General features: G+C 41.8%; 2 protein-coding genes across 2 annotated transcripts; both read right to left on the reverse strand.

The window, feature by feature from the left end:
- Positions 1 to 12,456: 12,456 nt before the first annotated feature.
- Positions 12,457 to 17,193, reverse strand: LOC146681774 (ras-related and estrogen-regulated growth inhibitor). Its single transcript, XM_085448909.1, has 7 exons — positions 17,097 to 17,193; positions 15,962 to 16,018; positions 15,759 to 15,832; positions 14,693 to 14,831; positions 14,318 to 14,411; positions 13,613 to 13,684; positions 12,457 to 13,263 (listed from the first exon to the last, which is right to left on the reverse strand). Exons 1-7 carry the CDS (start codon positions 17,146 to 17,148, stop codon positions 13,155 to 13,157), a joined length of 597 nt encoding a protein of 198 aa, XP_085305035.1. The 5' UTR covers positions 17,149 to 17,193; the 3' UTR covers positions 12,457 to 13,154.
- A 1,236-nt stretch (positions 17,194 to 18,429) lies between these two features.
- On the reverse strand, positions 18,430 to 24,377 carry ndufs1 (NADH:ubiquinone oxidoreductase core subunit S1). The gene is made up of 19 exons (XM_085448194.1): positions 24,285 to 24,377; positions 23,554 to 23,630; positions 23,318 to 23,409; positions 22,598 to 22,705; positions 22,365 to 22,441; positions 22,160 to 22,241; positions 21,935 to 22,065; positions 21,334 to 21,519; positions 21,105 to 21,239; positions 20,870 to 20,984; positions 20,581 to 20,726; positions 20,357 to 20,485; positions 20,125 to 20,254; positions 19,734 to 19,894; positions 19,482 to 19,636; positions 19,196 to 19,371; positions 18,975 to 19,109; positions 18,817 to 18,889; positions 18,430 to 18,706 (listed from the first exon to the last, which is right to left on the reverse strand). Exons 2-19 carry the CDS (start codon positions 23,624 to 23,626, stop codon positions 18,615 to 18,617), a joined length of 2,196 nt encoding a protein of 731 aa, XP_085304320.1. The 5' UTR covers positions 23,627 to 23,630; positions 24,285 to 24,377; the 3' UTR covers positions 18,430 to 18,614.
- Positions 24,378 to 24,439: the final 62 nt, after the last annotated feature.

The raw sequence follows: 24,439 nt of genomic DNA on the forward strand, positions 1-24,439 counted from the left end.
TTCCGCAGGCACAAACATCCTCCACTGCAACCACTAAACGTTCAAGGTATGGACACTGAGGCTGTGGACAGCTACAGGTACCTGTTTATCTGAACAATAAATTGGACTGGACTCATAATTCAGATGCCTGCTACAGAAAAGGGCAGAGCAAGCTGTACCTGCTGCGGAGACCCAGGTCTTTTGGAGTGAAGGGCCCACTCCTGACGATCTGCTATGATTTTGTGGTGGCCTCAGCTATATTTTACAGTGTGGTCTGCTGGGGTGGCAGCATCTCTGCTGGGGACAGGAAGAGACTGAACAGGCTGATCCAGAGGGCCAGCTAGAGTAAGTGAAATCCTTTTCACTAAATAGAATCTGTAATATTACCCAATTTACATCTAACTGAGTTATTATGCACTTATTTTAAGATCCATGAAAGTTCTGTGAATATACGCAGCTTCAGTATCAATAAACAAACAGCACACACAGTATATGATCCACCTGCAGACATCTTTGAGCATGAAATACATGCAGAGATTCAGGCCTATCTTTCAGAATGTGTATTTTTGTGGAGATGAAACTGGGAAAAAGACAAGTGACTATAAAGACTGTTTTGACACCTCAAGATACTCCCTGCGGCTATCACACACACACACACACACACACACACGCACACACACACAAAGTGGGAATGAAACAGATATTTCTCTTCACTCCACCATGATTGCTCAGGCTCGCCTGTCTCATTTCATCCCTCTCATTCTGTCCCAGATTGTTTCTCCTCTAAGACACAGATTGAAATACAGCATGGCAAGAGAAACCCTGTTCATTGTTTCAGAGGTGCACAATGTGTGTGTGCTGCAACTCCGACCTGTCCCACGATCTGGCTAGATTTTAAGTGAACCCAGCATGTCATCTGTTTTGTAGGATTAGTACCAGTAGTAGTAGTAGTAGTTGTTATGGTTAAATGCCCTATGGACTGCTTGGTCATCCATGATTTAGATTCACCTAAAAATATCTCAAAACGCCTTTTAAATTGGCATAACAATAAAGCCGACCGACGTTAGTGAAAGTGTTTTTGTGTGTGATGTCTCTACAGCTATTGTATGGATTGTGATGGTTGTTTTTAGGACAACCTTATAATAATAAATTTCAGTAGCCCATAAATGCATGAACTAGTTTTTAGCATCTCTCTGTGACAGGATGTTTCTAATTTTAGAGGTATTGTCCAAATGCAAGAAAGCAGTGCTACACGTTTGTTTAATATGTGCATTGAAGGACATATCCTGGTCATAAACGACTCCAAGATTCCCCACAGTATTACTGAGGGCCAAAGTAATGTCATCCAGAGTAAGCATTGGGTTACACACCATGGTTCTAAGACTTTTAGGCCTGAGTACAATAACCTCAGTTTTATCTGAATTTAGAAGCAGAAAATTAGAGGTTAACAAGTCTTTATGTCTTTAAGAAATTCTTGCAGTTTAACTAATTGATGTGTGTTATCTGGCTTAATGGTTAGATAAAGCTGGGTATCATCTGCATAGCAGTGAAAATGTATACTATGCCTTCTATTGATACTGCCTAAGGGAAGCATGTATAGCGTAAATAGAATTGGTCCCGGCACAGAACCCTGTGGAACGCCATAATTAACCGTAGCGTGTCATAAGTCTGTTAAATACCTTCAATTTCTACAGCATGCTCTAATGTCTTTAATAAACTGTTATGGTCAACAGTACTGAGTGCTGTGCTGAGGTCAAGCAGGACAAGCACATAGATGAGTCCACAGCCAGGGGCCATAAGAAGATCATTTGTAACCTTCACTAAAGCTGTTTCTGAACTGTGATGTGCTCTGAATTCCAGCTGAAACTCTTCAAATAAACCATCCCTCTTCTGACTCTCTTAAGACTTTTTGAGATTAAAGGAAATTTGGAGATTGACCTATAATTACCTAAAACAACTGGGTCAAGTGATGTTTTTCTAAGTAATGGATCACTGGAATGGAATACTGACACGTTTAAAGACCTGTGGTATGCAGCCCATTAATTTGATAGATTGATCATATTTAAGACTGCAGCATTCAAAAATCCCATACCAATCTGAAACAAAATCTGCCATTGAAACTGCAAACAAACAGAGCACTATAATACAATACAATGTTTTTTGAGGGTACACTCCCCAGACCTCAAGTCAGATTTGGCCCCTATCCATGCAGTGACTACTGCCTTATACGCATCAGCCTTTATAATTGATAGAAAGCGAAAGCTGAATATAACAGGTCAGCAATTTAGTACATTTCCAGTGTTGTTTGGATTGTTTTTGAACCCAAATGAGGATTTGTCCTTCATGAAAATGATAACTCACCAGAACTTCATGGGGCCCTGAGGATTATCAGCACAGATTTAGGACAGTGTTTAAACGTGATGTATTGTTCATATTGAGGTCATTGCAAAGGGTGTGGTGGAGGTTAAGAGACATGTGCTCTTCAGAATGGACCACACTGATTATCATCAGGTATTTCTGTGTTTGTTTTATGTTCCATTTCAAACAATAGTTTGTTATGTAATGATCTCTTACTCTCCAGGCTTCTTTCACCTGACTCTGGTTTTCCTTTTTTCCTGCTTTTTTCCTTAGCTATCATTTCTTCCCTCTCTGCTCCCCTTCCTTATCCCTTCTCATTCTTCTTTTCTCCTTCCACATATCACTTTACGGATGGTGTCCCACCCCAAGGTACAAGGTGTCTCTGTTTTTCTCTCTCACACACACACACTGGTGTTATATAACTGTGGTGACCTTTCGTTTACTCGAGCAGGGCCCTTTTAAACCTACAAATACCAATTTAACAATTGAAGCTATATTGTGGGAGGTTTTGACCACAGGTGGAGTTTTAATGCTCTTGTTGCAGTAATAATGGAGCAATGGGCCAAAGAAGAAGACAATAAGTTGATTAAAACTGCACAATGTAGATATTTTTGCAAGAGTGTATATATACACTCAACAAAAATATAAACGCAACACCTTTGTTACTGCTCCCATTCCCCATGGGATGGACGTAGAGACCTAAAATTCATCCCAGATACACAATATAACCATCCCTCCCAAACAGTGGTCACAAATCAGTCCAAATGTGTGGTAGTGGGCACATCTGCTATATTGAGATAATCCATCCCACCTCACAGGTGTGCCACATCAGGATGCTGATCTGACATCATGAGTAGTGCACAGGTGTACCTCAGACTGCCCACAACAAAAGGCCACCCTGGAATGTGCAGTTTTGTCTCACAGCAAAATGCCACAGATGCCACAAGCAATGAGGGAGCGTGCAATTGGCATGCTGACAGCAGGAATGTCAACCAGATCTGTCGCTCGTGCATTGAATGTTCATTTCTCAACCATAAGCCGTCTCCACAGGCGTTTCAGAGAATATGGCAGCACATCCAACCGGCCTCACAACCGCAGACCTCGTGTAACCACACCAGCCCAGGACCTCCACATCCAGCAGGTTCACCTCCAAGATCGTCTGAGACCAGCCACCCAGACAGCTGCTGGAACAATTGGTTTGCACAACCAAACAATTTCTGCACAAACTGTCAGAAACCGTCTCAGGGACGCTCAACTGCATGCCCGTCGTCCTCATCGGGGTCTTGACCTGACTCCAGCTCGTCGCCGTAACAGACTTGTGTGGGCAAATGCTCACATTCGATGGCGTCTGGCACGTTGGAGAGGTGTGCGCTTCACGGATGAATCATGGTTCACATTGTTCAGGGCAGATGGCAGCTGAGAATGTCCCAGTTCTTGCATGGCCAGCATACTCACCGGACATGTCACCCATTGAGCATGTTCGGGATGTGCTTGACCGGCGTATACGACAGCGTGTACCAGTTCCCACGAATATCCAACAACCTCGCACAGCCATTGAAGTGGAGTGGACCAACATTCCACAGGCCACAATTGACAATCTGATAGACTCCATGCGATGATGTGTTGCACTGCATGAGGCAAATGGTGGTCACACCAGATACTGACCGGTTCTGGGTCCCCAGACCCCCAATAGCGCAAAAAACTGCACATTCCAGGGTGGCCTTTTGTTGTGGGCAGTCTGAGGTACACCTGTGCACTACTCATGATGTCAGATCAGCATCCTGATGTGGCACACCTGTGAGGTGGGATGGATTATCTCAATATGGCAGATGTGCCCACTACCACACATTTGGACTGATTTGTGACCACTGTTTGGGAGGGATGGTTATATTGTGTATCTGGAATGAATTTTAGGTCTCTACGTCCATCCCATGGGGAATGGGAGCAGTAACAAAGGTGTTGCGTTTATATTTTTGTTGAGTGTATATATATATATATATATACAGTGGGGCAAAAAAGTATTTAGTCAGCCACCGATTGTGCAAGTTCCCCCACTTAAAATGATGACAGAGGTCAGTAATTTGCACCAGAGGTACACTTCAACTGTGAGAGACAGAATGTGAAAAAAAAAAAATCCATGAATCCACATGGTAGGATTTGTAAAGAATTTATTCGTAAATTAGGGTGGAAAATAAGTATTTGGTCACCTCAAACAAGGAAAATCTCTGGCTCTCACAGACCTGTAACGTCTTCTGTAAGAAGCTTTTCTGTCCCCCACTCGTTACCTGTATGAATGGCACCTGTTTGAACTCATCATCTGTATAAAAGACACCTGTCCACAGCCTCAAACAGTCAGACTCCAAACTCCGCCATGGCCAAGACCAAAGAGCTCTCGAAGGACACCAGGAAAAGTATTGTAGACCTGCACCAGACTGGGAAGAGTGAATCTACAATAGGCAAGCAGCTTGGTGTGAAAAAATCAACTGTGGGAGCAATCATCAGAAAATGGAAGACATACAAGACCACTGATAATCTCCCTTGATCTGGGGCTCCACGCAAGATCTCATCCCGTGGGGTCAAAATGATCATGAGAACGGTGAGCAAAGATCCCAGAACCACACGGGGGGACCTGGTGAATGACCTGCAGAGAGCTGGGACCAAAGTAACAAAGGTCACCATCAGTAACACACTACAACGGCAGGGAATCAAATCCCGCAGTGCCAGACGTGTTCCGCTGCTGAAGCCAGTGCATGTCCAGGCCCGTCTGAAGTTTGCCAGAGAGCACATGGATGATACAGCAGAGGATTGGGAGAATGTCATGTGGTCAGATGAAACCAAAGTAGAACTTTTTGGTATAAACTCAACTCGTCGTGTTTGGAGGAAGAAGAATACTGAGTTGCATCCCAAGAACACCATACCTACTGTGAAGCATGGGGGTGGAAACATCATGCTATGGGGCTGTTTTTCTGCCAAGGGGACAGGACGACTGATCCGTGTTAAGGACAGAATGAATGGGGCCATGTATCGTGAGATTTTGAGCCAAAACCTCCTTCCATCAGTGAGAACTTTGAAGATGAAACGAGGCTGGGTCTTCCAACATGACAATGATCCAAAACACACCGCCCGGGCAACAAAGGAGTGGCTACGTAAGAAGCATTTGAAAGTCCTGGAGTGGCCTAGCCAGTCTCCAGACCTCAACCCCATAGGAAATCTGTGGCGGGAGTTGAAAGTCCGTGTTGCTCGGTGACAGCCCCAAAACATCACTGCTCTCGAGAAGATCTGCATGGAGGAATGGGCCAAAATACCAGCTACTGTGTGTGCAAACCTGGTAAAGACCTATAGTAAACGTTTGACCTCTGTTATTGCCAACAAAGGTTATGTTACAAAGTATTGAGTTGTATTTTTGTTATTGACCAAATACTTATTTTCCACCCTGATTTACGAATAAATTCTTTACAAATCCTACCATGTGGATTCATGGATTTTTTTTTCACATTCTGTCTCTCACAGTTGAAGTGTACCTCTGGTGCAAATTACTGACCTCTGTCATCATTTTAAGTGGGGGAACTTGCACAATCGGTGGCTGACTAAATACTTTTTTGCCCCACTGTATATATCACTATATAGGGGTTTAATGACATGTTCTTCCTTTTTTCTCCAATACATGAATCTTACAAATGTAGCTATTGTTAACTTTTGAAATTATACAGACAGAACATACATTATTCCATGCAGTGCAGTCCAAAAGGAAATCAACTACTTCCAAAGTTTTTGCTCTCTTTGTGCTGGTTAGTTCTTTCCTCTCCCATCAATCATCTCAAGACTACTTAGATTTGTCTTTTGACCCTTGTGAGGACACTGGCCCCTAGGCTAGAAACCACTGGTCTAAAATATAAATGACTTTATATAAAGTAGCTCTTTCTCCAACCTCTGCAACAGTAAAATTATGCTAGAGGCTAGACACTACAGGCAAAACTTTTTTTTCTTCCCCATGCACTGGTAAACATGGGCTTACTTTGCTTCTATAAAAATGTGCACATTTTTATTTTAGGTGGGGGAACTTGCACAATCGGTGGCTGACTAAATACTTTTTTGCCCCACTGTATATGGGCGGTCTTCATCCGTCTTCATTTTTCAAGCTCAGGTCCTCTTACCTTCACCCTCCACATCTTCTTGAGCTTTTGTCTCAGCCCTTGGTATCTGTTCCTGTCATTTGATATAGCTACATCTATCGCTACAGCCATCTTCCTCTGCTTGTCCACCACTGCTATGTCCGGTTGGTTGGCCATCACTAGTTTGTCTGTATGTATCTGGAAGTCCCACAGGATCTTGGCTCGGTCATTCTTGGACCATGCTGGAGGGCATGTCCCATTTTGATATAATCTCCTGATTGACTCTGGCAATGAAAAAGAAAAAGAAAAGAAAAGAAAAGAAAAAACAACAACATTTTGTATAATTCTAGCAAATTTGAACGTATGACCACCTTTATTCTTCAGCAAAGCCTGAACTCTCTGAGTCAGCTTTGGTACAAAAATACCGTTTTATGTGTGTCATATTGTATGTCATAAAGATTTAATTAAAGAAATGTGAAGAAACGATACACGTTTGTGACGGGCTGGTAGTAACAAAGTGCCTAAAGATATAATTTGAAATGGTTCTTTGCTAAGTTGTCTGATATTTTAGGCACAACAATGGTTCTTCCCTTGAGTTAGATAACTCAACACTTAGTTAGATAACAAAACTTTGAAAGACCTTCAGATAGAACGATTGCTCAAACCACTTAAAAAAATTATTAAAAAAATTCCTATTGAAAGCAGAAACAGTAAACAGTTGCCCTGCTTTGGCCCTCTTGATAGAATAATCTGTCTCTTTACCTGTTAAATGGTCTTGTTTTTACCAGACAACTTTGCCTACCATGAATGTATATTGTGTGTTTTTCAGACCTTTTCAGTAAAATACAGCCGTCTGCCTGATGAAAGTGCTTAAACCAAAGCATTGGGCTCTAATTTTTCTATTTTGTGCCAACATGTCTCGTCTGCCCTCTGTCCACCAGCCTTTGATTCTGAAATCGATTTCAGTGCTCATCTTTGAAGGATGTCTCAATTCCTAAAGTACATTTCCACCAGAGATGAGCAAGAAGAGAGGATGTTTGCCTGTTGAACTATCCATTGCAGGACTGTTTTTGGCTCCTGTGAAAGAGAAGCAAACAGCTTGACCCATTATGTGACTTTGTGCTTTTTAAAAAAATCCTTATTTCCTCTGTCTAAAACAAGCTGAAAACAAGATAACCTGCAGGGAATGAGAGAGTCAATCTCCTGATTGACTCTGGCAATGAAAAAGACAAAGAAAAGAAAAGAAAAAACAACAGCAGATGGGTGGAGGTTTTGTGTTCACAACCAGAGCTCTGTGTCTGAGATGACCTGGTATGAGATGACCATATTGGGGATATCTCCTCTCACTGGTGTCCTAGTGACCTAAGAGTAGAAAAAAAAAGGCTGACACTGAACCTTTAGAGCAGCCTGAAGCCCGTGGTTTTGCCTCACAAGGATTCCTTGTATATACATTGACATCATTATTTACTTAAACTTTGGCCATATTTAATATTAGCAACCACTGTAGCAACCACAGTATAATTATGACAGATAATAAGAAAAAAGAAGATCACCTCTGATAATCAATTACAAATCTAAATCACTGTTATCTCAAATCACTGCTAATCTCTTAGCAGTGACTTAAATATTTCTAAACTGCAGCTTATGGATGTAAACAATCATTATATTAGCAAAGTCTGAAAAACTCGCTTTGATCAGCAGATTTGAGACATCTTTTTTGGATACAACGTGTTCACTTCACCTGGAAACAGCAGAGTGAGAGACAAATAAAGTTTAACATTTCATTTAATATTAATATATTCAAAGTAGGTGAATAATCTTACTTTTAAGGTATACATTTACATGTGATTAAAGTTTAAGTTGGTCTAACAGCAACACATCTCAGTACAAACTTAAAAGAAACTCAAAGCCTGCTTAAATGCACATGCTTCCCTATTGGCTGTCTATCTGCTAACGTATGTGACAGGCAGCTTGTGATTGGCTGTTTCTATAACGATGCAGGTATGACTCATGTTCTATTCTGAGTCAGAGTTGAAGAGGGGTCCTGACCTTTCATCTCCTTGGTGACCGTTATGATGTCACCACACCTCCTTGCTGTCATCATCCTCTTCTGGCTCCCTCTGTCTCTGTCACTAATCCACACAGGTCGGTTGGCATCACAGGCGAGGAGAGCAGTGACATAAAAGCTCAAAGGCAGAGGACATTCAGTTTATCTCTGCGTGAGTAAATGATGTGCCCACTCTCCACCACACAGTCACTACCAGGCAATTACTATTAACCCTGCCTCTGCTGACCCTGATAACAGGCCTGAGCGCATTCATTCATGGCCAGTAGACACGAGAGGCTGTCCACTGCTGATCTTCATTAATATCCAGTCATACTTTTTTATCACTGACTTTCTTATCCAAGTCTGTTGATGTTAAACTACAGTGTCAGAGCTGGTAGTGAAGATACTGAGGGAAAATATATTTGGTACATAAACAAACAAATTAAATAAATTGTGCACCTGAACTTTTGCCCTTTGCCAGGAGGGATAGGTTCCATCCCCCCATCACGATAAACTGCATAAGCAGTTAAGAATATGGATGGAGGAAAATAATACAGGAAAACATGGAAACAACAGGTACAAACAGGGAAAATAAATCATAACAAATGTATGTTAACACAAAGGCAACCTCAACAAGAAATGCAGTGGAGGAGTGGTTCATAGTTTTGCCTCACTGCCAGAAATTCCTGGGTTCAAATCCACCGTCTGACCATTTTCTCTATGTGGGGTTTGCACTGTGGGGTTGTTTTGATTTGTGATTATAAGTGGGCCACATGTGTTAATGCGACAGATCAGTGACACATCCGGGGTGTGCCCAGCCTGTTGCCCTATGGCAGCTGGAATCTGCTCCAGCGCCCCAGAATTGGATAAGCAGAAGAAAATGAATGATTGGAGTTAATGCCTACAAAATTATTTTAGTGCACATAATGGCCTGATAATTTATCTGTTGAGATGATTATTATTTCTAATTTTGGCACTTTCTGTGCTCCGTACCCACTGACCAATATGTCACAATCTATGCCCAACTAGTGCCACAAGTAATGTATTGAGAGATGAGAGTTGAGCATATCAGTCGTTTGGACTCACAGCACTTAAAAATTAAAAAATGCGCTCCTCCTTAGTTTACAAGAAAAATCAGTTTGTCCCAACAATCCTTCTGTCATCTTGATCAGTAACAATGACAGAAATATAAACAGGTAATCACAGAATTATCATTAACTGAATATCTTTTCACTGTAAACAGCATAACACTGAGGGTTTATGAGAAAAAAATCCAATTATAACTTTAAAGCTAAGATCGGTAATTCTCTGAAGATGTTGATCTCTGTGTTTATATATAAAGCGTTTGGGGTTCTGTGGCTGCTTGTTGGTGGCAACTGGGTGGAGCAGTTGATGGTCACGGAGTGGACAGAGCGGAGTGATGGAGAGCAAGCACATATCCAATTTTCCATTATGTCTGTACGAATAGCCGGAGATAGATTGGTGAGTATGAGCAGTGAAGTCTGTAAGAAGCCCAGTATTTTTCCTCCCTGTTGGAGTCTGACTTATTTTCTGTCTCTCACAGTCTTGCTTTGCACCGTCTGCCTTTTTTAGATGTCTCTCGCTGATCATAAAGTTCAGAAGTTCAGACAAAAGGGGAGATGCATAGGAAAAAGCAGAGACATGGTCGAGTAATGCCAAGACTGTAATGAAAGCCAGCCTCATTCTTCACACACTGTTACATCATCCACACACTCCAACAACAAAGCCAAGTCAAAGTGTTTCTCACACACTGATGAACTCTGCTGACTAGAAGGATTCCAGTGTTGATGAATAAATTATAAATGAAAACATTAAAGCACAAAAATGACCTTGTAAAAATAAATATGTGATTTTCAGTCTTCCATGGCAAAGATATTGGCATTATATTCTGCTATACTAGTCTTTCTCTTTTCAGGGAAGTTTTTTCCACAAGATTTTACAATTTACTGACAAAAAAACCCTGTAAAGGGATTGAGGTCAGGTCTTTGTGGGGGTCACTCAACTCCTTCCACACCAAAGTGGGTGGTTAAATATGTATTGTTTGTGCATGATGTCTGCACCAAACCAAATGATTGTACCGCCCCCTGCTGGTGGGTGGAACATATTTAAAAAACCAACAACATGTTTTTTGTGAATAGAAAATAAATGCAAACGCTTGCGTTTGCACCTAGTAAACATACATACCAGACTAATAACATTAACATATTGTATTTGTGTTTTCAGTCATCCTACATCATTCCAGGGTATCTAAAGTTCAATCTGATTATCTCTAGAGCCACTCCTAATGCCTATAACCACTGGGACCACTTTGGACTTTACCTTCCACATCTGCTCCAGTTGGTACTTCTCTATTATCTCATGCTCCTTCTTCCCGATGTTGCTGATAGATTGCCACATCTATCACAGTTGTGGTCTTCTGCTCCTTGTCAACCATCACTGTGTCTGGTTGGTTGACCAGTAGCCGGTTCTCTTTTTTTAACTGGAAGTCCCACAGGACTTTAGCCCGTTGTTCTCAACTACCTTTGGGGGTGTCTCCCATCAGGATTTGGGGACTTCTGGTCCATATGGGGCAGACATGATCCTGTACACTATCCCAGTCACTTGGTGTGTCAGTGTTCATGGTTCTTACATTCTGCTACTTTATGCAGGATAGTCTTCAGGGCACCTTTGCACAGTCTGCAGCTTGGGTCCTGGTAGATTTTTGACTCGATGGATCTTTCTTCTGAGGCCTGTTCTTGTGCTGCCATGATCAGAGCCTCTCTGCTGTACTTTAAGCCGCTGGTACCTACTTCCTTAATCTGCCAATGGTACATCCCATGCAGGGCTTGGTCATCTATGACAATTCCTCCTCCTTTACTTCATCACCATCTGTCTTCAGCTGCCTCGGGCTTTCTTGGAGTAGCTCATCTCAGGTGGATGTTTCAGATGTATTTATGGATGCTGACACTTTCTAATCATCTCTTATTCTTTCTTTATTGCCTCAGGCTGGACTTTAGAAGGAGACCTCTCTGTGTTGTGAAATGCTTTTGTGTCTTCACATAAGTGGCATCCATCTCCTCTGGTGGCCAGATTCCAAATGAGTATCTGATGAATGATGGCGTGGATTCTGCTGGTTTCTCACGGCCTGTCTTACCTTTTCAAGGTATTTGGCTGTGGCTAACCTTTGTGCATCTTTATCATTGCTTCCTCTGGGATACCCATTTAGTTGTAAATGTCCTGTATATCTGCTATCCTCCCTTCTGGTAGCTCCACCCATTCAGTCTGGATCACCTCTCCTCTCTTTACAACCCTTCGACCACATTTATCCAGTCCAAATCAGATCCTGATGTTCTCGTTGTAGATCCTCGTTAGATAGATCAGTGAGTTAATGTTTCAGTCACTCCTGGGATGCAACGTAATGTCATCCATTTGCAGGTGGTAGCTCACGGTCACTCCACTCCTGAATCTATAACTGGATCCACTCTCAGTGATGAGCTGGCTCATGTGGTTGAGGCCTATGCAGAACAGCAGTAGGTGCATTGGAGCTGGTCTCCAGTGTTGTCTTCCACAGTCCCATTAAGTTCTGAATAAATGTTATTAGTGTACTATTAGCCTTTACAAGTATCCATATGTGGGGCACTGAGTCGTAGGCTTTCTAGCAGTCAGTTCAGACACCACTCAAGTGTATTGCAGCAACTCATGTGATTAGCTGATTGTGTACATGCCTAGACATGGGCATTTTGATCTCATGATCAAAATGGGAAAGAAACGTGATTTTACTGATTTGAGTTTACAGGAAGTCAACTGAATAACCGTTTTTTACAACTCTGAATTTACAAAGCAGATGGGCTACAGCAGCAACACTGAGGCTACAATTTGCACAGGCTCAAAAAAACAAACAAACAAAAAAAAAAAACTGGACAAATGTTACCTGGTCTGATGAATATTGATTTGGCCCAATTAACATGAAAGTATGTTGGAAAGGTACATGTACATTCTGCCTTGTACCGATAATTCAGTGGTAGTTTAATGGGGTGAACGATATTTCTGTTATGTATTATTTAAATGCCACACCAGACCTTGCTGTTGCTGCTAACCATTTCCGTGCCTTTATGACCACACTGAACTCATTTTCTGATAGCAGCATAACACATGATGTGTGACAGAGCTCAGATCATCTCAAACTGGTTTCCTTAACATGCCAGTTTACTGTACTCAAATGGCCTCCACAGTCATCAGATCTCAATCCAACAGAACACATTTGTGATGTGGTGGAGCAACAGATTCAGAGAGTTGACAAATTTGCTGCAACTGTGATGCTGTCATGTTAATGGATCAAAAGAGTCAGTGAAGAATGCTTCCAGTAACTTTTTGAATGTATGCTATAAAGAATTAAGACATTTTTAAAGACAAAAAAAGACTCCAACCCAGTAGTATCAAGGGATAACTAATAAAAAGTGTCTGGCGAGTTTCTATTTTTTAAATCCTGGTCTCATCACCCATAAATCCAGAAACCCAGACGTTGCATGATAACTCTCAGTCTGGATGTGAGATACGGGAGATATCTAACACTAAAAGAACTAAAGCAAAAAACAAACAAAAAACCCCCCAACCCATTTTACACTACAGTTTTTTCCATGGGGGTTTGTTTGCTGTTGTCACCACTGCATGGTCTTAGATCTGGTCAGTTTCCTGGTCAGAGCGTGACGAACAGTCAACATGTAGGAGCGACGTTCAGGCAGAGGGCGCTGCTGATCCAACACCAACCTGTGGCACACACACACACATACACACACACACAATCAAACAGCACATGAAAAAGAATCATAAAATCCTCTGGGCTCTAACAGTACACCCTAGAGAGATGTCTAATTATTGTTTTTGCTTTCCAGTATCGTTCAGGATCTTTCCTATCACCATCTATAAGAAAATCTTTTGTACTACCTTTGTTTATTGCTGTGTGACAGGGCGCAGTCCATCAGGAGCAGTACTGACTGTTGTTTTGAGTATATTTAATTAATAAAAATGTTGCATTCATAGTCGAAACACTGAAAACACGATTAAAATCTGACTAGCATGGATATCACATGTCTGACAAAACACAGAAGAAACAAACCTGATGAGCTGAAGCACTGCTGCTTCCACTGCTAGGACTGCTTCAGCCACAGACAACTCTCTGAAACCACACCTAAAGACACAGAACGAAATCAATGGCTCATTTAGTTAGCATGCAAGGAAATAGTTTTTACTTACTTTATTTAGCACTCAGACTTTGTAGGCACCATATAGTGGAATTCAGGCTGAGCAGAATTGATATCCAATACATACACTACTATACATAAATATTTAATTCTGTAACAAAAATGTGAAATTCATTAATAAAATATTGACCATGTAGTCAAAAAAAGCTTGTTTCCATATAATTTATAGTAGACTACATGCTGTGTGCCTCACCATCCCTCCATGTGTACATTATACATGAAGTAAGAGGGAGTAACAGCAGAAGCTCCAGCTCAGAGCACAGCATGAATCAGTGACAGCAAATTTGGCATGGATTAAGTCAGAAACAGCATAAAAGGGGGCACTGGGGTTGCAAAGTGGTTTGCAGATGGACAGCAAAGATGGGCAGGCTAAAACAGCTTCAGCTGGGATTTGCCAGCTGGTTGTGTACAAGAGTATCAGCTTACGGTTACAGCCCAGCTTGACTGGACTGACATTATTCTTAATCAATGACAAAGTTATTTTATTATCAAGTATAACAAAGACAAGAAAAGCATTGTACAGTATTACCATGCACATATGAAAACATGAGCACTCAAACCTTAAATCCTTGGCTAGTCTCTGTCCTTCGTCTGTTGTCACCTGCCTGCCGATTTCCAAATCTGCCTTATTGGCGACCAGGACCGCGGGAACCACTGACACACAGACACACAAAGTGAAGTGACAATAAACCATCACGATGACCCTATGGCAGCAGTTTGGAGTCATTCTGTCAGCACACTACTAACAGAAGACAGGGTGGCACAACCAAACATGGAATCTACGTCCACTCAATCTGTGAATATGTGGGTGTGTTTATGTGTGTATGTAAAGGTGAAAGAGAGACAGAACAGAGGCCTGATGTTTGTGTGAAGAACAGACTGTTAGTTCAGTTTTCAGCAGCCGTTTTCTCATACAGATCAAAATATCTCCCCACCCAGATTCTGCTTGGTTTGGTCAATGAGCGTCTTGAGTTGTGGGACCTCCAGGAAGCTGAAGCGCTGTGTGATGGAGTACAGCAGCAGGAAACCATCAGCCCAGCGAATGGAAGACTCCAGAGAAGCTACAGAGCTCTCCTAGAGGAGAATATATCATCAAAAAGTTTTCAGATTTATTCATAAATAATAGACATAGCTGGATATGTGTTAACAACAATATGAAATAAACATAAATTTATATATTATGAACATATTATACATACTATATCAGAACAGGAAGCGGTAGAGCCCTACTCCTTTGATCTTTGGAAAGTTAATTAGTATTCTGTGTCCTACCAACACTTAGTCCATGGTTGATGGAATTTAACTTATATGATGTCTTTTTAACTTTCAGCTAGTACTCAAAGCACTTTTACACTCCAAGCTGCATCCACAGGTATTTTTATTTTATCACTCATGCACACCCACAAAGAGGATCTTCAGTATCTTTCCCAAGCACAACATACAGATGCAGAAGCTGGAAACTGAACTACCTACTGGTACTGGAATTAGGAAACAAGCAAGAAGTGTAATGGGTGTAACAACTGAAACAAATGGCATTACTTGTCCAACTACACTGCAGACTGTGGAGGACTGTGAGTGACAAAATGAATGAACTAAACACAACATTAAATAATTAATTTAACATTGAGTAAATTAATTAAAAAAGGAAATAAATAAAACATTTTTCTGAAGTTTTAAAAGAAATGAATTGCTATTTAATTAATTAATTACATATTTATAAAATAATTTCAATTTTAATTACTGACATAGTCAATTAATTATTTAGTGATGCAATTAGTTAATCTATTTTGGCACTTGTGACCCTCCATACAAAACTTGTTTGCAAATTATTTAAAAACAGCAACAACAAACCCCCCTCTAAAGTTGACTTTTACGTGGCAGAACAAAAAACATTTGAAAATTTTGCAAAATAAATGCTTTGATTTGAAAAACATAACAAATAATTTGGACACAGCAAAAGTCTAGCCTTTTTAAAAACTACAAATAAAAGTCAATATTTACCTTCCAAGTTAAGTCCAGAATCTCCAGATCGACAGCTTCCTGATCCACCACCCGGCTGCATTTGTAGGTCACCTCTGAAGAACACACACACACAGACACACGCAGAGAACTGTGTCACTTTCAAAAATCCTGCCAGTGAAGAACTCAGGTAAGTTATGTAATGTTTACTGTCAGCAATGCAAAAATATTTACCCAGGTCTTACCCTTTTTATGGTCGTATTCACCAATAAATCGCTTGGTTATGAAACGAACACACAGCGCTGGAGACACAAAACAGACACAGTGACTGAAGGCGAGAAGCATATTTCTAACACATTCTGCACAGTCGCACACACACAAAGTTCCTTTTAGTCATTTGAATCTGATCTAAAGCATCCCGTGCTCACGTCATGCCTCCTTATGTGAGTGTTGCCTTCAGAACGACCCTCTTTGTGACTTTATTTAAATAAATGCACAAGTGCTTCCTTTGTGTTTGGGTGGAAAGAGCTCAAAGGCTCGTGTCTGTTTGACTTTCATGTCTGCTATTTAAGGCCTTGCTGTATTTTATCAGGATACATTAAAAGGTTAAACACGCTTGTTTAAATCATCACTTGAGCCTTTACACCTGGAAAAACACTGAGTTTATTTTCAGGCATGCTGCCCACCACTGTCACAATCGAATCCCAGCATGCAGACTTTGTTGACATTGTGCATAGATGTTTTGTTCCCTGAAATTTACTCTGGTCCTTCTAATATGAAGGAAATTAATGGAATTTGATGTGTGAGCCTTTAAACCATTGACAAAGTGCCGACAGCTAAATCTGGCATTGCTATTTTTGGAGTTTGCTATTCGCATTAGTCATTATACTGTAAGAATGTATGATAATTTTTACTCATCACACGTCTTATGTTTCCTCAGTTATTTTCGTAGGAATATGTGTAATATTAAAATGTTATGGGTGTGTTGTAATGTCTCTATAACTGTGCCATGAATCTGTCTTCTCAGTGCATGAAAGCAGCTGAGCTCATAGTCGAGCGCACAAACATTTGAAATGAAGCAACAAGTTTGTCTATTACACTCAACTGAAGACGAGCTATTTTTAGAGCTGGACAAAAGTAGCAGACCTATATGACATTCAAAACATAGCAGTGGAGGTGATGGAGGTACATGTCAGTGCTATGAAAGATAAACACTCTAGGTTTTCCATTTTTAGCAAAAACCTTTAAACCGTGGCTCGCAGTTAACCCTAAACTTAACCTCTTTCATGCACTGCTGAGATGTTATCTGATTCAGAACTTAAAAAGCACGTCCCCCTCTCTGCGTGCCTGTGGTTTTCAGCTGCTTTGTCTCCAGCTTACCTGTTTTCCCAGTGTTCTGAGCTCCCAGAATGAGAAGTTTAACTGGAACCATTTTCCTGTTGTAGCCAAAATTAGTCCAGCGTGTGCCCTGCTGTTTGTCCCCGATTGATGCCCTGCAGGGAAGAGCAGAGGATGCTGAGCCAGCTTTGGGAGACAAAACAAAAGTAAATGTAAAAATAATAAAAACTGCACACAGTCTCAAAGAACTGAGAAAGAGCACGAACAATGAAGCTAGAAACTGAATAGAAGACTTACTACTGCCATAGTACTGACCATAAAGTGAAAATAAACTCCAGATATGGGGAGTAGTAAAAAACAATAAATGAACTCGCTGCTTGGTCTTAGACACTGAGCAGACAAAGAGTGGAGAGATGAGACCGTCTCCTCTTCTCTCCTGTGTCCCCCCCCTCTCTCTCTTAGGTAACTGCATATGACAGGAGCCATTTGTCTGTGGGAATGGCGTCCAACTCCGAGCGCACATCCTATTTTGGATCCATTGAGAACAAGCACACAGGCACTCCTTTAACTACTTAATCACATCAAAAGCTCGCCTCTATCTACAGAAGTTCTTTGACAACAGATATCGACCCAGAGTCCAGAACGATCTCGAGCCTCACTATAATAACTTTGAGACTCAGATGAGTGGCTCTGAGTGCACATACTTCAATTTCAGAATGTCAACTGGGCCAAGAGCATATTTTGGAGCTCAAGTGTTTCTTAGAGTTTATTTTTCTGTCTGTTATAGAATGAATATTAAAAAACTTTTAAACAGCTACATTTCAGAAGGAAGGTGTGAAACCCATCGTGCTTTTCTTTACCTTCTGCCATGCAGATATACTGCTTCAATGCTGGATGCTCATATAAAACATGAAGTCACTCTGTGAGTCAAAAGCTCAGGCTTCACATATTGTTTTGTGCACTTGGATCTACATGCCATAGAGATAGGACGTCCTTATATGGTCATCTCAGTCACAGCATCTGCAGTCTTTTGTTTGTGAGGGGCAGCCAGTCAGAAGAAAGGAAGGGAGAGGAGCTAAAACTTGTTTCCAACAGTGGATCAAATGAGGAGCTGCACTGCAGCTCAGTGTAAATAAGGATTATTTTAAACTCAGAACATGCAGAGCTCCTACAGGAGTCCAAATTCTGACTTATTACTTCATTTCTAGAGTCTAGTAATATAATACATATTTTAAAAAACATACATTGCAAAAATAAAGTGAAGAATATGAGGACTCGTTTGATTTTAAAGCATTTGGAAGGCGTCATAAGTGATATAATTTGAATGTTATTAAAATGATGCAATGGAGGAAAAAAAAACACCTTAAAACCGGAGTAAAGACATTTTTAGGATTTTATTTATATTTTGTATGTTTCTCAGATTTATTCCACAAAGCTGGTTCTCAGCGGCGAAAACGATTCAACAGTATACACAAGCATTGAGGGCGACTTCAAGACACAAAGTTCAGAGATGTGTGTTGCTTCAGAGGAAAAAGGCAGAGCTGTCGTCATATCAAGTGTTCAGCAAACAGATGGCTCGTCGACGGCGGCGGCTCCTTCTGTGACGGCTTTGACGCACTTCGCCATTGTTTGGGAAGCCCTGCTGATGGAGTCTGAAGACAGAACGAAGCAGCACAGATTATGATACATATTTGCTTGCACATTATTTTGAGAGAAAAAAAATAGCTATTATATATATAAAAAAATAAGTAAACAAACATACCTGTCATGTAGAAGTCCTTTACTGTAAGCTGAGGCGGCACCAGAGGAGCTGCTAAGAGCTCCTGGTTCACAGTCTGAGAGGAACAGAGTGAGGAGATAAACAGCTGAATCAAGTTGTCAGGTAAATCAGAGGCAGACCAACTAACTGTGTTTCTGTACCATAGCGAGCTCATTGGCTTGTTTAAAGTAGTTCGCCTCCTCTACATCGTCGTAACGGACCAGGTTAGGAGAGACTTCGGCTAGCCTGGATCGGATCTCATCTAAGGAGTCGTAGGGCAGCGTTACACCCGTCAGCTGAAAACGCACAGAGACGTTAAGATGACTGGTTTCGTGTTAATAGTGAACATCAGTACGGAATACTCAAAACACTTCCTGCTTACTTCAGACAAAGCTCTGATGATCTTCCAGTCCTCTCTGGCGACTCCAGGAGCAGTGACGGCTATCTTGGTGTGCTGGCTCCTGCCTTCAGTGTTGACATAAGTGCCGTTTTTCTCCGTGTATGCAGCACTGGGTAGGATGATGTCTGCCATCGGTGCTCCTACGTCACCGTGATGACCTGAAGGGGTTGCAAATTGATGTTCATTCATGTCCCCAGATTAGCAGCATTTGGTTTGTCAAATCTGTGTGTGTGTGTGTGTGTGTGTGTGTGTGTGTGTGTGTGTATACCCTGGTAGATGATGAGGCTGTCTTTGGGCAGGTCAGCTCTGCTGATGCAGCCCGCATCAGCTCCCAGCAGGAAAAGCACTTTAGGTGGATTCTTCCTGATGGCGTCCACTCCGGCCTTGTAGCCTAGATCGAGGGCAGCCACTTGACTCGCCACCCTGCTCTCACACACACACACAGACACACACACACAGTATGAGCATCTACTGTATCTCATTGCATTAGGGTTACTTGAAATCAGCTGCTTAGCTGTACCTGTGCAGGACGTTAAGGACTTTCCAGCTGTCCTCCACTCCGCTGCTGGCTCGAGCGTTCTGAGCAATGGTGGAGACGGCGCTCAAAATTGCAACTCCATCTTCTCTTTGCAGAGCGCCGCTGCCCACAACCACAACTGGACGCTTGGCAGCTGAAAGGACCTGCCAGGAGAGAACGGAAAAAAGATATTCAGTCTGGAAATGACTGCCCCTGCCTGAGCCCGGTTCTGCTGGAGGTTTCTTCCTGTTAAAAGGGAGTTTTTCCTTCCCACTGTCTTCAAGCGCTCACTCATAGCGGGCAATCTGATTGTTGGAGTTCATTCTCTATATATTCAAGCGTTTAAGGCCATTTACCATTTTGAATCTCACTGGACGACGTGAGTGCCCATTACCTTGCAGAAAGCATGTGTGCCATTGGCCAGCTGCTTCAGGACTGAAGTGTCTTCTCCTAGGTGATCGTACGTGTAACTCAGGTCAACCTTGTGGCCCACCGTAGCAATCTGCAGCTCATTATGGAGCCAGCTGACGGAGTGAGACGATAACAATTACAAAACTTTAAAAAAAAAAAAAACAACTTAAAACTTAGACTTAAATAACAAACCGTTAACTGTGATATGTGTTTACCTCTTGCGGATTCTGGCATTGAACAGTGGGGCTTCATAGCGAGGGTTCGTTCCCACGAGCAGCAGCAGGTCACAGTCCTCAATGCCAGCAATGCGAGAGTTTAGCAGGTAGTTGGAACGCAGGTCAGTTCTGCAGAAAGCAAAAAAAGAAGTAAAAAATAACACTGTCAGCTAATAAAGCCATGTATTTTAGCACCTAAGGGATGATGAGAGGTTCTTCCTTACCCTGCACCTGCCATGGGGAACAGCTCCTCAGTGCACAGGTTTTCTGAGTTGAGTCTGTTGAGGAGATCTTTGAGGGCGACCAGAGCTTCAGCGTCCGCCATCCCTCCCACTATGGCTGCCACCTCACTCCCCTGCACGCTCTGCAGCTGCACAAACACAAACATTTATGCATGACGACAGCCCCAAACTTCCTGACTACAAACAACAACAAACCTTAAAGTTTCCCAGAATTTATTTATGATTAATTTAATTACCAAGCAAGAGCCAATAAAGAAGCAAAAGCACTTACTGCTCCAGCAACACGAGTGAGAGCATCCTCCCAGGTGGTCGGGGTCAGCTGACCTGATTCATCCTTCACCATTGGTTGGGTCAGCCTCTGCCTCTTCAACCCATCATATGCAAACCTGCAGATACAGTTTAGTTCAGATACAGTGGAATAGATATATATATTTAAAACAAAAACACACCCAACTGTTTTAAAGATGATTATAAAGTGTGAGACTTTATGTCCAGTTCTGTATTACCTGGTCTTATCAGAAATCCATTCCTCATTGATGTCATCGTGGAGCCTGGGCAGTATCCTCATCACCTCGCCTCCACGTGTGCTCACAACAATATTGCTACCGACAGCGTCCAACACATCGATTGACTCGGTTTTCCTGCAAAGACGGCGGAACAACATGACGTAAAACTGCTCCGGGAAGTTCAAGAGAACTCGTGTTAAATACAATCGAGCATCAGACCCTTTCCTACCTAGTCTCCCACGGTCTTGCAGTGAAGGCGTAGGGCTTGGAGGTGAGCGCCCCCACAGGACAGATATCGATAACGTTGCCCGACAGCTCCGACATGAACATCTTCTCCACGTACGTCCCGATCTGCAAGTCGTTTCCTCTTCCTGTCGTTCCCAGGTCTTCAACGCCGGCAATCTCGCTTGCAAAACTACAAACACACGCAGGCAGGGCAAGCTGTTTGAATATCCACCTCCATGCAAATGTTACAGCTCCATCAAAGCATGAACTGGTTTTAATCACTGTACATCAAATCTTTCAACACTGCTTTTAGTTATTTATTCACCCTTTATTACAGAAGTGCAATATTTTCTTTAATTACTGTGACCTTTCCCTCTTGAAGCACACATTGATGTCTAGCACTGTGCATGTATGTGTGCGTTTTAGATGAATAAGTGTGTTATCGGTCTTTATTATGTCCTCATGTTCGGTTTCTAGGTAGTTTAAAACACAATTATAAAGGAATTGTGGACCTTCCATGAATGTAACGTGTCTTTTGCCACATTACATCGCTGTTAATGCCACATTATTACATTATTCGTGACTGACGTGTACATGGCACTCACCGGACGCAGCGCGTGCACTGAATGCAGCGGGTCATGATGGTTTTAATGAGAGGCCCGATGTTTTTGTCCTCCACTGCTCTCTTTCCTTCTGAGAAGCGGCTGCGGTCTGAACCGAACTGCATGGACTGATCCTGAGAAAAGAGGAGAAAAAGACGGGAAAAAAGCTGATCCTTTGATCTAAATGCACTCATGAGAATAACTTAAATTACACTTCTGCAAGGTTACCTGCAGGTCACACTCTCCTCCCTGATCACAAATAGGGCAGTCCAGTGGGTGGTTGGCCAACAGGAACTCCATTACTCCCTCTCTGATGAGACACAAACACATGAATACACGCCTTTAGTTTTCCTTAGTTTGACTTGTTGTTTTCAAAGTGTGCCCAAAGTTTGAATAACATTAAGCTAGAACCAGAGACCGCTACAGTTTTTACCTGGCTTTTCGTGTTTTCTCTGAGTTGGTGAGGATGTTCCAGCCTTTCATGACGGGCATGGCGCAGGCTGCTACTGGCTGAGGGCACATGACACAATACGCATACATTACAAATAAATTAATCATTAATCATTAATAGATTAATCATTTATGCTGAGATTGGTCCCAAAGCATCTTAAACTCAGTCTCAGCTAAAATCCTTTTCATCAAGTATAAGCAGTAGCCTGACGTTACCTTTGGTGCTTTCTCAATCTCCACCAGACACATGCGGCAGTTTCCTGCCACAGAGAGGCGCTCGTGGTAACAGAACCTGGGGATTTGAACCCCGACCTTCTCACAGGCCTAGCCAGGAAAAGAAACAAGGCAATTTGGTTAATATACGTGATGTGAAATTACAATCCAGGCTTTAGCGAATAGATTGCCAGGTATTTTACGTTTTCTTGCTAATTTTGTGGTCTGCCTTCTTTAGAATTAAAATGTGAAAATGACTAACAGATGAGTCAAAGCTTTGCTAAAATATGCACATTCCTATTGCACTAATATTCCTTTATAAAACAGGAAAGTGACTAAATGTCAGCTGATCTGTCCTAAGTGGTTACTGCCCAGTTGACTGGTGCTTGAAGGAATCATAAATCCAGACTGCGTGGTGTTATTTCACAGTGTTTGAAAACTAGGCCAAAACTTAATCCAGAGATTAGCTAGCTACCTAAAACTGACCCATTTGTTCATCACCCCTATCCTCGCTACTCTACACTGGCTACCTGTTAGATACAGAATTAGTGTATTTGAGCCCATTTTTGAATATGAAGCTCAGATTCACTTTGATTCACATTGATGCACGAAATTACTGTCATGAAAACACAGATACCACAAAGTACTACACAGCATGAGCTGGCAACACTATGTGACATCTACAACAGCTTGCAGTAAAATTGTGTACTGAAGCTTTCGTACCTGCAGCACAGTAGTTCCAGGCTCCACCTCCACTGGTTTCCCATCCACAAATACCTCCACCATGTTGCTGGCTGCACGCACTGGGGTACGCACTTGAAGTGCATGCACATAGAAAGAAAAGATCCTACTCAATCAACAGGCACATTTTTATGCCTGTTACATGCATACAGTAGGTGCTATATTTAGAAACTTGCATTAACTGCTATGTAATCTCTACTCTAACTCACAGACCATACCTGGGTTGGAAGAAGCCAGGCTGCCCTTGGCAGCTCCAGCTAGAGCCCGGCCAACGGTCGGCAGTCGCAACATGACTCTGTGAGAGAAAACATATGAGCGCAACTCAATGTGCTAATGCTGAAGTCATCATAATTACTGAAAGTGTACACAAGTGTTTGCAAAGAAGAAAGCAAGCATAAATGCCAGATCGTTACTTTTGTTTTTATAACACAATCACTACAGTGCAGAAAAACAACAGTGCACTAAAGGCCTCTGCTGTTGCCACTTTTGTCCCCATCTATATTCTGAAAATGCTCTATTACATGGTTGTTATGTTTGATTTAGTAAGTCTAGTTTAGGTGACAAACTCCTACTCCTGAGCCACGGTACCCAGTGCGTCTGGGCTTTGCAGCTGTCAACAATAACAAGTGTTATGGCCGCGATTTCAGTGTTCAGCATTTTAACAAAATAATGCAGAGAAATGAAGAATTTACAAATAATATCGAGACAACAAAACATCAAACAGCACAGCACAACGGCTTTAAATAATACTCTGCTTATGTGGATGTGCTAATGAGCTGCGGGCTAACAGTGACAGCTAACAGTATTACTCAAGGACACAGAGACGCTGCATGTTCGTAGAGGGTAACTGAAGTTATAAGCTCAAATATTTCCTTTTTCGTTTCCTTCCATTTAATTACACATATATGTCGATGCGTTCATGTATGCATCACATTTGTTTGGTTCTTACCTTTCGCTATTTGGCCTTCTTGACCAGAACAGCGGTGATCTTAGTTATACCACCAATTGAAACGGCTATGGCGTTAGCGGAAATAGCAGGATGTCGTGTTTCCGCTTGAATACGAGGTCACACTTTTCACAATAAAAGTCTTAAAATCGTTCAAA

Source organism: Copadichromis virginalis, linkage group LG23 (genome assembly GCF_057382275.1).
Source record: "Copadichromis virginalis isolate Kocher_CV1m ecotype Utaka linkage group LG23, C_Virginalis_male_GT1.1, whole genome shotgun sequence".
NCBI lineage: Eukaryota > Metazoa > Chordata > Actinopteri > Cichliformes > Cichlidae > Copadichromis > Copadichromis virginalis.

Bases quoted from the DNA above. Each gene is read 5' to 3' on its own strand.
- LOC146681774 (XM_085448909.1), bottom strand. From the start codon at position 17,148: ATGGTTCCAGTTAAACTTCTCATTCTGGGAGCTCAGAACACTGGGAAA. The intron at 16,019-17,096 runs GTAAGCTGGAGA...TTGTGTCTCCAG, and splicing joins TCAGAACACTGGGAAAACAG to CGCTGTGTGTTCGTTTCATA. The intron at 14,832-15,758 runs GTAAATATTGAC...ATTCTCCTCTAG, and splicing joins TTCTGGACTTAACTTGGAAG to GAGAGCTCTGTAGCTTCTCT.
- ndufs1 (XM_085448194.1), bottom strand. From the start codon at position 23,626: ATGTTGCGACTGCCGACCGTTGGCCGGGCTCTAGCTGGAGCTGCCAAG. The intron at 19,372-19,481 runs GTATACACACAC...CAACCCCTTCAG, and splicing joins CAGCCTCATCATCTACCAGG to GTCATCACGGTGACGTAGGA. The intron at 18,890-18,974 runs GTACAGAAACAC...TGTTCCTCTCAG, and splicing joins AAGCCAATGAGCTCGCTATG to ACTGTGAACCAGGAGCTCTT.